Source organism: Ricinus communis, chromosome 9, assembly GCF_019578655.1.
Source record: "Ricinus communis isolate WT05 ecotype wild-type chromosome 9, ASM1957865v1, whole genome shotgun sequence".
NCBI lineage: Eukaryota > Viridiplantae > Streptophyta > Magnoliopsida > Malpighiales > Euphorbiaceae > Ricinus > Ricinus communis.
Window position 1 is genome coordinate 3732869 of NC_063264.1, and position 15089 is coordinate 3747957.

General features: G+C 30.3%; 2 protein-coding genes across 2 annotated transcripts; both read right to left on the reverse strand.

Moving 5' to 3' along the window:
* Nucleotides 1-704: 704 nt before the first annotated feature.
* On the reverse strand, nt 705-3517 carry LOC8280191 (3-ketoacyl-CoA synthase 11). The gene is made up of 2 exons (XM_002516989.4): nt 2403-3517; nt 705-1661 (listed from the first exon to the last, which is right to left on the reverse strand). Exons 1-2 carry the CDS (start codon nt 3186-3188, stop codon nt 867-869), a joined length of 1581 nt encoding a protein of 526 aa, XP_002517035.1. The 5' UTR covers nt 3189-3517; the 3' UTR covers nt 705-866.
* A 3790-nt stretch (nt 3518-7307) lies between these two features.
* LOC8280190 lies at nt 7308-9468 on the reverse strand. The gene is made up of 2 exons (XM_002516988.4): nt 9223-9468; nt 7308-7777 (listed from the first exon to the last, which is right to left on the reverse strand). Exons 1-2 carry the CDS (start codon nt 9349-9351, stop codon nt 7676-7678), a joined length of 231 nt encoding a protein of 76 aa, XP_002517034.1. The 5' UTR covers nt 9352-9468; the 3' UTR covers nt 7308-7675.
* Between the last annotated feature and the right edge of the window lie 5621 nt (nt 9469-15089).

Here is a 15089-nt window from a genome sequence, read left to right on the forward strand (position 1 = left end):
TCTACCCGTCTTCTACTTCAATCTTCTTTTAAAAAAATTAATAAAGCAATTCTTCAGAACACATAATTGACATATATTTGCATGTGTTTATCATCAATCCTTTGTTCGTACCCACATATTGATGGTGGATTCTTGCACTCTACCTCTAACTTGTATCACAATTTGCCACTTGCCCTAGCTATAGCTTGACTTGGTGGTTGTTCCATAACATCTGTCAGCTAAGAATCTAGTATTTTTCTTATCTATAAATATGTGTTTTACGTTTGTCGTGTGTTTGTTAGGTTAAATCAGAGGCGCTGAGAGTAAGATTTAAGCTCTAACATCTATTGTTAAATATAAGTAATGCTGCAAGTTCAAAAATTTAATTCCTGTTCTATTTAAAATGTCAAAGTAGCTTCTTCTTGCATTACGTCTAAAGAATTGCAAGGGTTCGCCATTAAACAATTAGGAGAATCTGCGTAAGAAAGAAACACCATTGACTACTGCTAACGTACCATCATCAATTGGAAATTTACAAGAGTCCAACAAATTAATGCCTTTGCACTTTCTCATACGAAACATGCAAATGAAAATTATTGGGAATAGTAAAACATGAGTTGGTAGAATTAATCACGAGCACAAGATTTTAGATTTTAGATTTTAAATTTATCGATTAAATTAAGATTTATCAATGGATTTTGGATAGACTGTTATAAAGACTAAAGTAGAAAATAATTACTTTTATTAGATAAATCTTGATTTCATCACTAAATTTGTACTCCTCTTGTGTGTAACCACAAAAGAACAATAGCGACACATGAAAAAGAAAAAAAAATCACCCATGTTTAAAATCGATAACACATTCTGCTTGGGGAATCTGAATAGAGCTAGCTTGAAGAAGAAATGGACACCACCTTAGGCACATGTACAGGAAAATCATCAATCTCGTCCATCCAAGGATTCTTCTCTTTGGCAGGATTAATTGTCTTCAATGCACGCCAAACAGCACTGTTACATTTAAATCCTGAACCGAATGCAATTTGCCATGTTCTATCACCTTTCCTGATTCTTCCTTTGGCTTCAGAATAAGCAAGTTCATACCATAAAGAACTACTAGAAGTATTACCAAACCTATAAAGAGTCATTCTTGAAGGCTCCATATGCCACTCTGCAAGATCAAGATTCTTCTCTAACTCGTCTAAAACAGCTCTTCCTCCTGCGTGAATGCAGAAGTGTTCAAACGCTAACTTGAAATCTGGAATGTATGGTTTTATCTTCATTTTAAAGACTTTTCTTGCAACTAAAGTTGCAAAGAATAGTAGTTGCTCAGACATCGGTAGAACTAAAGGACCTAGTGTAGTAATATTGGTTTTCAATGCTTCTCCTGCAACAGCCATAAGATCTTTAGAAAGTGAGACACCAATTCTTTTTTTATCACTTTCATCTTCTTTTTGGAACACACAATTGTAACATTTATCATCAGCTCCTTTGTGGGTGCGAACTGTGTGGATGAGTTGATACTTTGAACGGCGGCGATCCGATGACCTGTTGGAGAGAAGGATGGCAGCGCCACCCATCCGAAAGAGGCAGTTTGAGACAAGCATCGACCGATCATTGCCGAAGTACCAGTTTAGAGTAATGTTCTCCATACTGACCACTAGAGCATAGGAGTTGGGTTGAACCTGTTAGAAGTACATGTTATAGGAGACTAACTAGGTTAGTTCATCTCATATTTGTTGCATCTCTCCTTAAATAAATCTCCATGCTAAGGCATTTCCAAATTACAATTCTGAATTACAAGGAATAATTACTCGTGAGGTTAAAATTCTTCATTTTACGAAATTATTTATTTATTTATTAGCTGCAATTCGAGAACTTACAGCCTAAAACATGATACCTATATTGAGCCATAGCCCTAGTTATTTATTCTTTTATTTCCAAAGCTAAGTTTAATATAATAATGTCCTTGGCTTTTTGGCCATTTCTATATCAGAATTGAAGCTATCATAAATATGGTAGTTGAGGAAAACTAGCATTCATGACTCAAGCAGTAATGTCTTTTCCTTTTTAATTTGATTACAACTTACAGCTGATAACTCTCCATCTCCTTACCTACAAAATTCAAAGACTTTTCACAATAAAATCTCTTAGGTCCCTTAACATCAATAAATAAGGGTGTGCCCTAGTAGCAGCTGTACATGTAAAATGCCTAGCCTCAAACCCTTTCCTTCTAATTTTTCCATCACTTTATTATCATTATTGCCATCATATGTTTGACTACTACTGGACCATGCATGTGTTCGTAACCAATAGCTGACAAGTACCAAATTAATACACAGACACATACGGACCAACAACAAAAAAAGCCCTCTCTTTTTCATGCAATTTATAGTGATTTAAGGAAAAGAGAACCATTTACATACCTGTAAAAGCTGTTTGGCAAGATCAATTGAAATAAGTCCAGCACTGCAGCCCATACCACCAAGATTATAGCTCAAAATATTTCCTCTAAGCTTGTAGTGGTTAATTATCATAGCAGACAGAGACGGTGTAGGATTGAACAAACTACAATTCACAATAAGAATTCCTAAATCCTTAGCTTTAACCCCTGTTTTGCCTAAGAGCTCATCAATGGCGCTGAACATCACAGTCTCAGCCTCCTTCCTTGCCTCCGCCATACACGGGTTTGGTGGGACCCGCATCACGGCCTCCGGCAAGTATGTCTTTTGTCCCAGACCAGACCTCTCAAGAATCTTCTTTTGAAAGGCCAAGTTCTCTTCAGTGAAGCTACCAGCCATTGCTGATTTCTCCATAAATGTTTCTCTTGTGCAGATTCGAGCTGGTTCTGGCTTGTAACATGCAAAATTTACCAAGTATATTTTTCTTGGACGGCTCATGAAGTAGAGAGTAGCCAAGAAAACTATAAGACCAGAACATAGAGTTACAGATACAAAATTGAACTTGAGGTGGTTCCATAGCTGAACAAGATCTTCAATTTTGAGTGTCGAGAGTTGAGCAGAAGCAATGCCTAGAAGTGGAACGAGCAGGAGATACATGGCATTAGAGATTAAATAATGGTAACCTAACTTCACATACTTGAGTCTAACTGATAAGAGAAAGTTTGGCAGATTGTTTCTCTTCATTTCAGGCGGTTGAGCTTCCACTCTGACCGATTCAGGTGGCGAGTTTCGTATACTTTCCTCTGCCATTTCCTTATCAAGAACAGCGCACTGACTTCAAAATTCAAAATTCTTTAGAAACTATAACTTAGGAAGTTGAAACAGAAGACCCAGATTAAAGTAAGAGCTTAAAAGAACAGAACACGGAAAGAAAACAAGTTGTTATTGTCGGAGAAGAAACAAGAACATGAAAAAGGAGTTGTTGCAGAAACAGCAAAGAAATGGGATATTAAGAAACAGAAAAATTAGCTTATGATACGAAGAGGAAAAGGAACAAAGATAATAGGATTTAAAGGGTGTGAAGTTAGAGAAAGAAAGTAGGAAATTAAAGAGAGAAAGGAGTCTAGAGAGAGAAAGGGATGGGGAGAGGATGCAACTACCCCAACGAACCTTTTAATTGTTAACCCGCCATGGCATTGAATTTGCCAACCCGGAAAAGAGCGGGATTTTGCCGTGTGTATATTTTGTGTTTACATGTTTGACCTAACTCTAACGAATGATATTTCCACTTTGCCACTCTTCTTATTAATGTTAGATTATTCACATCCCAGGTGTTTGAATATATTTATGAATAATCTATCTGATATCACATGTTGGTGAACTATATATGTATTCTTCGCCCTCCAAGAAACAATTTTTCTAAGATTGTAACTTAGAGGATCATTATGCTTTTGCATTAGCATTTTTAAGATTTGATTAATAATAATAATTGTTATTATTATTATTATTTGGGATGTCGGCATGAATGCTGTGGTGCATAGACAAAGGAAAAATCATGCATGTTTTTCCTTCATTCCCTTAATTTGCTACTACTATAATTGCAGGTTAATGGAAGGGGAAAAGTATGGAATTGCTTAGAGGGTCTAAATTTAATTAGCAAAAGAGAAAAGAGAGATTATTGGTAATTTATTTACATATAAAATAAACATAAAATTGATAATTTGGTAGTAAAGTGAAGCTACTTTACCAGTGAAATTACAGTTTAAATTTCATTAATCTAAAAAGTGTTAATAAAATAATAGAACTTTGAAATCATAAAATAGTCTGAGCTAATATATTCAAGTATATCTTTCAAAGTCCAAAATCTTGAATTTAAATTCCATTCATATTAAGTATATATAATATGCTAGGTCAGCTTTCTGGTTTTAGAAAGTTATTATGCTAAGTTCTTTTTCTCTTGGGCACTATTAGCTATATAATATATTACCTATAACCCAGGAAAGACAAATGCATTCAGTCCACAATTAAAAGTCTATACAGTAATTGTTTCAAAAAATTAAAGAAAAAGAGTCTATATGTTAAGAGATATACGCACAACAAAACTGTAAATTTCAACAAAGAAAAATGAAAAGAAAAAAACTATAATATATTCCAATAAAATTGGAAAAAAATTAATGTTAACCATAATTTTATTATTAATCTCAGCTCCGTCAGTCACATGTCGTTATATTATATAAAATACCATATAAATTCTTTTATTTTATATTTTATATTATATAAATAGCTAACTATAAATCACCAATACCTATATATTAACAATATATAATATATAAATAGCTAACTGTACATTAACAATATATAATAACTAACTATATTCTGAAAAGTCCCAAAAATAAAGACAGATAAATATTGCAATTGTATATATTGGACACAATCAGTATTTCTTTTTCTAGTGGCTAAAAAAATAAAGAAAGATTCAACTACTTAAATATTATTTAATGGATAAAAACGAAAGAGTTGTTAATCTGATTTATGCATAATAGTGATTTGAATCCATATCATCATAATTATAGCATAATTATTGTGAAGCTTTACATATTAACCAATATGCTGACTATTGCTTAATTAAGATTTGGAATTAATGTGTATGGTCAACCCTATACCATATTGGTCCTAACCAGTTCCATTAATTTCTTCTGGCCTTGAGTTTCTTCATCTTCAAGTATGTTGCCATATCCATATAAAAGACGAACTTAAAAGCAAAAACTGTATTTCTAAAGGCTAGCTAGGAAGATAGATATTGGGCCAACAAAATGTATCTAGAAAGGAGTGGTCCTTTATTCCTTAAAATAATTACTAACAATACATTTCTTGTTAAAGTCAATTATGGATCGTCCAAAACAAGGTTCAAGAATTAACTGCCTATAGAATGCAGAGAAGGAAAGGGTAATACCGGAATAGCATATGTACACTCAACTGTGAATGGACAGCAAAGAACCTAAATGGGGATCCCTCCTTTAAGCCACTGCCTTTGACCTTCAAATTGCGCGTACGACTTTTAAGACAATTGGTTTTATTTTATTTTATTATTTTTTGAACAAGTTCATTTAACAAACGTAATTGTGTTGTCTTAAATGCTCAAACTTCAAACCAAAAAATACCCACCAAAATTAATTAGTGTACCTTTCGGCTTTTGGCAAGTGGACATCCCATCCCATTCTATTTGATGTGTGTTATCAAGGTTCAGATTTCACAAATTGTAGACAAGAAATCTTGCAAACAAGAAATCAATCCCTGCACTTCAGGCCATTTTCTTTTTCTCTTTTTTTTTTTTAATTTCAGGCCATTTTTAAGAATGTGACTAGGTGCAAGCCGAGTGCATTTGTGTTTTCTTCTTTGTTTTTCTTATTTTATTCTCTATTTGATTGGAATTATTACTAGCCTTAGCATATTCCATTAGAGCTTGTCCTTTACGTTATTTTCTAATAAAAAAAGATATAGCTACTTTTGTCTCAAAAATTTCTCATGATATATTAAAACTTGAAAAGCCACATAGGGTAAAAGGAATAGTTAAACACCTCCGTCCATAATTTTGAATATATAAAAGTTAAAGATCACCATCAATGATATTAGAAGATAAATGGAGCTAAATGATGTTGTTAAACTCAAAACAAAACTAATAGGAATAGCTAAAGGAACAATATTAATATTGAGATACCATCTTGTTTTCTTCGAATCAAACCAACTTGATAGATAAAGATGGTCCAGGGAACATCATAACATTATCAAGATTAGCCATATAATGAGAGAAAAATAAAATCTTAAAAGAGCTAGAGAATATTAAATAATTGGGAGAGGGATTAAGATTTCTACATTTGTATCGGATAAGAAACCTTTTTTTTCTTTTAATTTATGTGGAGCAATTATGAACTTTCTAGAAGAAATGCAGGGTTTGCTAAGTCATATAATTAACAGTAAGTGATAAAAAAAATGAAGTAGATTGCTTTAAATTAGTCATGTTTGAGTTGGATTAAATGTACCTAGTTACAAGAAGTAGTGTCTTAATCAGGCAGTTGTCAGTTAGTAGCCAGGAACATGAACATTTCCTGTCATGGACACATAAGATAAGGCTGCCATATGCCGGTATGTTCACCATTGAATGAATCTTCTTGGGTTATCCTGTGAATTTATATTTGAGATTTCGAAATTTCAACGGATAGCATTTATTTGCTAGTAATTGGAAAGGGGAACTTCCATCTTAACGCTCAGTATCGCCTGCCTCAAGATAGATTAGATGGCCATGATTTTATTGATTGAACCATCCATCATCTGTTAATCTTAAGTAACAACCTCCTAATGCAAGTTAACAAGGTTTTAACTCGCGCATCTTTTCTTTCTCTTTTCATGCATTTAATTGAGTAAAATAAAATTAATAGATAATAAAAACTTAAGCCTGTGAGCAATAAAATTAATAGATAATAAAAAGTTAAGCCTGTGAGCAGAGTTGTTGGAGTGCAAATGTTTGAGCTTCTCTAATGTCTTGTTTGAAAGAAGTGACAAGCAGGTAAATTTAGCATTATTATCGGTTTTTTCTTTAAATAATGATTTCAGGGATTTATAAAAGTATTTCTCAGTGTATTTACCAGTAAAAAGTCAGTGAATGAATGCATACGCAATAAACTGTGAAGGGGTCTTTCAGATTCGAGCAACCCTTTTATCTGTTTTCTTTTTGGTGATTCACAAGCAAATATGACCCAAGCACCATCGTTTATAGTTTAAAGTTTAAGATTTCAGAACATGATTGAAGAAGAATTCTCATCTCTCCATAACTTCCTCAATAGAAGAGATCCAAATGACTAACGAAAATCCACATATTTGTATGGCTTCAGAACAGTAAATTCTTCAGCTAACTGGATATTGCAGCAGGCATATTTTAAATCTTGAATGGTGGATTACAAAATTAGGCTTTGTTAATAAGGATACAAACAGAAATGACAAACATATAAAGCCTTCGGAAGGACATTTGTCTCTGATTCGTCCAGTAGGGTCTTCTTTATACCCTATTGAAAGTTTATCCAACTAATTCTCAAGCTTTACCACTATACAATCTGCATATCTCAGGAAAACCAGAAGGTAGAAGCAAATGGAATCCGCTTTAACATTAACTAGATGAGACACATTATTGAAACACTAGAATAGAAGCCACAAAGTCTAGAGCTGCATATTACACATGTGTTGTTCATTGGGACTGCTATCTAACACAGATGAAAGGCCACAAAAGTCACTTGCAGCCAGTATCAGTGACTCTTCCTCTCACGAACTAATTCTCGCGCCATTTCCCTTAGTTCCTCTGGTGATGGAGGCCTTGGTCCCTCTGGGGGATATACTATGTAAGATTTCTTCATGTCAAAACAGAAACAAGAATGCACTAGATTAGACAATGGATCAAAATAATTAAGATCTCGAGAGAAGGAAAATGCTACGGGCTTGGAACTAAAGAACTTAAGATAGATAACCGTGATTTATGTCACAGTTTAACAACATAATAGTTCAAGAAAATCCAGGTATACTGCATGAGAAATCACTAATCTAACAGAATTCCATATATACTGCGTGAGAAATCAGAACATATTATCATTGCCTAACTTAGTGCACATTAGTCACTGCCCTATAACAAGCTGTTCTCCCAGAATATAATACATTGAAGGATCATTCTACTGACAAGAAAAATTGTTGAGACATATGAAATTTCCAACAAACTTCCAAAAGGAAATGTTTTACCGTTAAATCAACGTCACTTGTAACATCCAGAAAATATTCAGTAACAAATTAGAGAGCTCAATATTGGGTTTCTGCCCCACCAATCCACAAACCTCCAATCAACAAGATTGTAAAAAAAAATAAAGAAACAATCTCTCACAAGGAACTTTGGTTCATTAGGAAGGGTGCTAGATGTTGGTAAGGCTGTTCTCCTGTTAAGCAAGTGAGGAGATCTCTAAGCATTCATCTCAAAATTAGTTATTTGGCCAAAGCTATATATTTATACCCTTATAAAGCAGCCTCAAGCAAGATTAACAAAGAGACGAGATGCCTCTTTGCTTTCCTAGTCATATACTAGAGGAACTGCCCTTGAACCGGAATGATCAATGCTCCATTAAAGGTGCCTAAGGATTGACATGCAAAACCCCCATTGCTGAATTAATGATCCATCACCCAGAGCATTATTTACCCAATTACATCCACTAATAAGACAAAGCTCCTCAACATAAACATTAGAAGATCTTTATTACAGCCCACAAAAGAAAAAGAACTACAACTAGGCTACTTTTAAATAAGAAAAGCTTCCACCTAGAGCAATCTACCAATAACCATCTTGAACATAGCAAGTCTTACAGAATGTGTATAAACGTAACAGGACATATTTAACAATAAACAAGGTTCCATAGCTTTCAAGTTCAAATTAAAGCCATTTATTTTTGAGGCTACCAAATAGGCATCTTAGAAGATAACCCTAATTTAATTAACAAGATAGTAAAGGAATGAAATACAAACTCTCTTGTTCGTGTATCCTAAAAGCACTCACTTGAACCCAAAAAAGGCAAATCCATATTATAGCATACTAACACAAGAACATGTACAGAATTATTATAATCAAGAAGCCATCATTCAATAAGCCAACGTTTAGCACTGTAATTCTTTCTTCTTTTTTCTTTCATATATTTGCCTTTACAAATCAATGAAGTTTCTGATTAGTGATTACCCAATAAAAAACATTACATGAAAGAAAGAAAAAAATCCATCAAAAAAAAAAGTAAAGGAGTGCATAAAGAGATGAAGAGTATACATTTCCCATGAATTTCTGGAGATTCTTGGTATTGTTGGCGAAAGTGTACATAAGAATGATTGGAACTGTGACATAAACACCAAACTTTGCGATCTCTAAAATACCCTTTGATGTACCCAATGAAGACATTGTTCCTCGAGAAATCTTTCTTGATCTTGAAAATCACCAGACCACTAATTTCTGTAACAAATCGATCAATCAAGAACCTATTCCATTGCTTAACAGTGCTATAAGCTATTATAAGCTCACCCAAAGAGAGTTTTTGTGGATGAGATTCTTTTATGGGCCCGTTGCTTTACATTTTAAGCCCACAAGACCACAGCTCATTTATTTGCTTTAATTATGAGGAAATTACACCATGCTTTTTTTCTTCTTTTACTTTCATATGCTAGAATTTAGTTTTTTACATTTATATTTTTCTTTTCTTTATATGGTGTTATTAGTTTTTTTTTTGCCTTTTAACACTTTTTTGAGCTTAATACTCTCTTGTTCTACGATTTCTTCTTACAATATTTTCTGATTTTTTAATTTTTTCTCACTTTTTTTCAATTTTCAATTTTCTTTCATTTTCTTTACAATTTTCTACTATTTTTTAAAAATCGATAATTGATTTATTTATACAAGTAGTTTTCTTTTTCAGTTTTGGATTGTGTAACTTTCATTTTCAATCTAATTCACAAATTCTTAGAAATTTAGTTTTTTCTTCTTCTATTACTGATAAGAATTTTGGCGTTATGGGTAATTCACAACTATATACTCGCAATTTCTTCTACTATTGGTAAGACTTTGGAGCTTAGGTTTTGAAGAAAAAAAGAAAAAAATTTAAAATCTCCTACTAAGTATGATGGAAATTCTCTTATTAAGAAGAAGAAAGTTGGTAATAATTCTCATTCAAAAAAGAATATTGATGTTAAAGCTTCAAAAATATAAAAAAAAATATTGATGTTGGTATAAAGCTGTCATTTGTGTTATCTATAAATGTACTCTAAGTGTTTGATGAAATGTAAAACAATTGCAATAAAAGAAAAATAAATGTATTTATAGTTTGAGAGTTTGGAAACTTAGAAGGTAAAGAGAATATAAAATAGAAAAATGAGAGGCTAAGAGAAAATTTTGGTCATTTCTTGTGAACACTAAGACCTGAACTCCATATTATGCTCTTTATTTTTTCTTTTTATTTTTTTGTTATTGTTTTAATTTAATTATTATAATAATAATGGCAATAGATACTCATTATCTATTCATAATATCCTTAGAATATACTATATACTATTAATTGTATTCTTAGTTGTAATTTTAGTTTCTCTTATATTTGTTTGAAAACTATTGTTTAGTCAATTATAATTATTGGTTAAAAGTTTGGGCAAAAAGTTCAGTTTTTTTTCTATTCGTGTGATATGATCTTGTCAGATCATGTTAATCTATGCATAGGACAACTAAAATTTTGGATTTTGAAGAAATAAAAATATAAATCTTGATAGATTATTTCTATTAGATCTTTAAAAAATTAAAACTTGTAGTTTTTTTTTCTAGTTTTACATATATATGATTTTTTTTATTTATGGAAAAGATAATGTGTAACTATGGTTTTTAAATAACAAGCTTAGAATTAAAAAAGGCTTACGATCATGTTATTCTCTTATATAAAATTTAAGAAAGATCGAAGATTTTTTATTGTGAATTTGAATTATATAGTAAGCTTAAGTAGGTGAATATGGCAAAAAAAAATTGGAGGAGGAATTTGATATAATTATCATTTGATTTTTTTAGTTGACGCATTATACAAAAAAGATTATTAGAGTATACTTAGTAGGAATTATTGGCCATATATTTAAATTTAAAAAATATATATAAAAAATGATTTTAAAATCTGAATGGAGAAAATCCAGTAAGAATTAGCATATTATATACTTGAAATAAACTCGTTATAAACTTACTATATATTGTTTACTGTATTCATTTAGGTCAATAACAATAATAGCAAAAAAATTATTTAGTTATTTTCGCACATGCATTTTGTCAAACATCTAAATTATAATATCTGATTCAACAAAATGGTTACATTTTCATAATTTGATAATTTTGAGTTTGATTTATGATTTTGAGTTCATGAAATATAATGAGAAAAATTCAATCAAGTATCATATATCAAAAATATACTCATATACTTAATATATATTATTTACTTCATATCTTAAAACTTCAAATTTGTATTACATTATAATAACTAGCGTACGACTCATGAATAAAAGAAAAGAAATATAAATATTTATTTGTTGTTTATTTTCTAATATGTTTAATACTTTTTTGAATAAAAATGATATATAAAAAGCTTAAGCTAATTGATTTTCATTTTTCTAATAAAGCTCACTCAAGAAATAATAAATATTATTGTTATTATTTTTTATTTTATGTCTCATTTCTTTCATTCTCACATAATCAAGAACATTAAAAATGATATTGATGTGAGCAAATAAAAAGGAAAGCTCATGAATATCTAAAAAAAATGGCTATATACTTAATTAAACTAAAATCTGAATGGAGAAAACTCAATGAAAATCAGAGTATCATATACCTGAAATAAATTCGTTATGTACTTAGTATATACTATTTACTGTACACTTTTAAAATTTTGTCTTTTAGTAATAGAATAATTTTTACATTAAAGTTTATGTATGTGATATTTTCTTCTCAATACTGTTTTGGTGAAAAAAAATAAGTACTATTGCAATGTATGTATATGAGAAAATATTATTTCATAATCAGTAACAATCGCAATATAATATGCTTGAAATATACTAGTTATATACTCGTTATATACTTCTTACCGTTTACTTTAATTCTGTTTTATATGCTTATTGTAAATATGTATATTTTGTATACCTGTATATATTCATTAATTCTCAATATATGAATTTTATACAACATATATATAAAATAATTATTTAAATATTAATTTTCTACAATTTCATAATAGATATTCTACCTGCTTCTATATACTCATAGTATACTTTTTACTGTATATTTTTTTTCCTACTATATACTTATTGTATACTTATTGCATACGCATTACATATTTTTTACCGTAACTTTTAAAACTTATTTTATATTTTATTTTAAACTACTTTTTATAATCTATTATTGATTTATTTTTTTATTTTTTTATATCAATATAATAGTCAATACAATAACACATGAATTTGAATCCATTTTTATAAAATTTTAAAAGATATACTTATAGTACACCTTGGTATACTCGTTATATATGATTTTTCTGTGTTTTCTGCAGATAATTTTTTATTACTTGTTTATCTTTAGATCTAAAAACTTAAATTCTTTAATCATGTTATTCTAAATGTAAGTAGTTAAGTAAATCATATAATATACCTGCTTTGAAGAATTTTAACACATTTTTTTAAACAACAAAAAATAAAAAAAATAGATAAATGAGATTAGTTTACTTAATTTTAGATTTGAATTTGATGAATGTTTGTTAAATAAGTTTTTTGTTATCTCATTTTATTGTTTATTGCATATTATTGTTGAGATTTCTGGTTGATTTCTTGAGATTTTGTGTTGTACTCTTATTAGATTGAGTTGCGACTTTTTAGATATTTAAATCTATTATTTTTGAATTGAGCACGCATGTTTTTCTTGTGTTGTATAAAATAACTTTAATTGGTATTTTTGTAAGTTTTTACATCTTGTGATATAAAAGTTAGAAAGCTCTGTTTTTTAGACATTCCTGGAAATTTTCCTTTAATTATCAGCCGACAATGGCATAGCCCATTTCTTAACGGATTGCAGTTGTTTCTACAAAGCTAATCCGTTCCTTTCTTTCTTTTCTATTTGAAAAATCTCAAATAAGGGTAATGAAAAAATATACATATAAATTTGTTTATGAGCTAATAAGAAATAAGTTTATAGCTTCTAAATAATCCAAGCACATAAGTCTAATCCGTACCATATATTTAAAAAAATTCATAAAGTTCTTATTTTTCAATCAAATGTAAAAGATGAAAGATGTTGATGGTTAAAATCATAGATTAAGTAATATGTATTTTGCAATTCAGAAGTGTGATAGATTACCAACATAAGTATAATTTAAATTTATTCATGTATTGCTTATTGTTGGATTTATTCATTGTCTTACCAAATTACCACCTTCCTTTAATGCACTGAATTACTGTTACTTGTGCAAATGAAGGAGATGGGTCATATTATACATCTGGGCTGGGGCATTTTTGGGCTTCTTTCATTCTTATAATAAAACATATAACAGGCTTATGCGGGGCCCTAAATAAAAAGGTCATTGCTCAATTTAGATCGTTCATTTTTTAAAATAAAAAACAAATGAGGAAAAAATAATATATCCACCACAATTAGTAAAATAATAATATGTACATATAAATATTTTAATGTTAAATTATTAATATATATTTTATTATTTGATACTAATAAATAAATATGTATAAATCGTTTATCGATTTGATATGTTAGTAATAACATCTACCAATTCTATATTAATAATAATTTAACTCTTTCACTTTCAAGCTGTTGCTTCTCTCTCACATATTCCACTAACACTTTTTTTTTTCTTTCTTTGCTCTTCTTTTTCCTAAAGAAAAGTCATATAATAAGCACGTTCGTTTTTCCCTAAAGAAATTGAACACTACTTTCCATGGAACTTAGCAAGAAAACAATCAAGAAAAGCATACTGATATGCGTTGATAAGCTGAATGTTCCCCACAACAACACTCTCAATTTCTATCGTGGAAAAAATAGGGAACCCAAGCCTTTACTATTCTATAAAATTCTAGCATTATTGTGTCCCCTTGCCTGCGTTAAACTTCTGTGGCTTTCAAGCTTGGTGTCCTTTCATCGACAGCAAGAGGCAGGTTGCTGGAATTTTCTTTCCAATTTGATCATCTTTACCAAGTAGAAAATATCTTCTCTTTGAATAAAAGGTGAAATATTAATGTTTATATGCATGCTAATCTATATCAAACAATGACAAACCCTAGTTGGTTGCTAAACTTATGGACATAGCTCAAATTGTGTTGAATTTCTTGTTTCATCTTGAGTTTAAATTCTTATTTTTTTTATTTACAGTTTAATTGCAAAGTTTTATATTTTTATAGTAACTATAGAGATAGTTATTTCCATGCATATCTTCTTTCGAAAGTTCAGTTATAGTTTATCGAAATAATCAACCCCAATCTTGTTTCTCATCTATTGGCCATAACCCTACATATATTACTATGTTAATAATAATCTTTCTCAGTGTTAATGTAATTTGTTTAATATGTTTGATGTTGATATGCAAATCCAATCCTTTTTCTACATTTGCCCAACAAGGCATGTTACATCTAATGTTGTCCTGTCATTGGTCCAAGTAGATATGCCATCTAAATTCATCCAACTACCATGACAAATAGCTATAGTTAAAAGGGTAGCATTATTAAATTGGATAAATATTTGTTCAAATAGAATAATGGTCAAGGTGGAGATTATTTATACCTTAAATCCCAGATATTTTTAACCGTTGAAAGATTATTTAGAAAGGTAAACCAATACATCCAATCACATCAAGTTGCCATCTACCAATAATTCATATATCAAATCAATTTTAATGCTTTTTTAAGCCAACTGATTCGTCATTACTCACTCCTAGCAGGAATAGTTGATTAGTGAGACAAAATAAATAAATAAAATCTCTTAAATTCATCTCAGGGCAATAATCAATTTGTTAAATTGTTCATGGTGCTCGGTATATTCTTGTATAAAATAATGCCTCCCTAACTTCACTCCAAAGCCTAAACAAGTGTGCTGTTGAATAAATTATGCTAGTGACTACTTCAAACATG

Coding starts and splice junctions, on each gene's coding strand:
- LOC8280191 (XM_002516989.4), bottom strand. CDS start 3,188: ATGGCAGAGGAAAGTATACGAAACTCGCCACCTGAATCGGTCAGAGTG. Junction 1,662..2,402: donor TTGCCAAACAGCTTTTACAG/GTATGTAAATGG, acceptor TACTTCTAACAG/GTTCAACCCAACTCCTATGC.
- LOC8280190 (XM_002516988.4), bottom strand. CDS start 9,351: ATGTCTTCATTGGGTACATCAAAGGGTATTTTAGAGATCGCAAAGTTT. Junction 7,778..9,222: donor TCCAGAAATTCATGGGAAAT/GTATACTCTTCA, acceptor TTTGACATGAAG/AAATCTTACATAGTATATCC.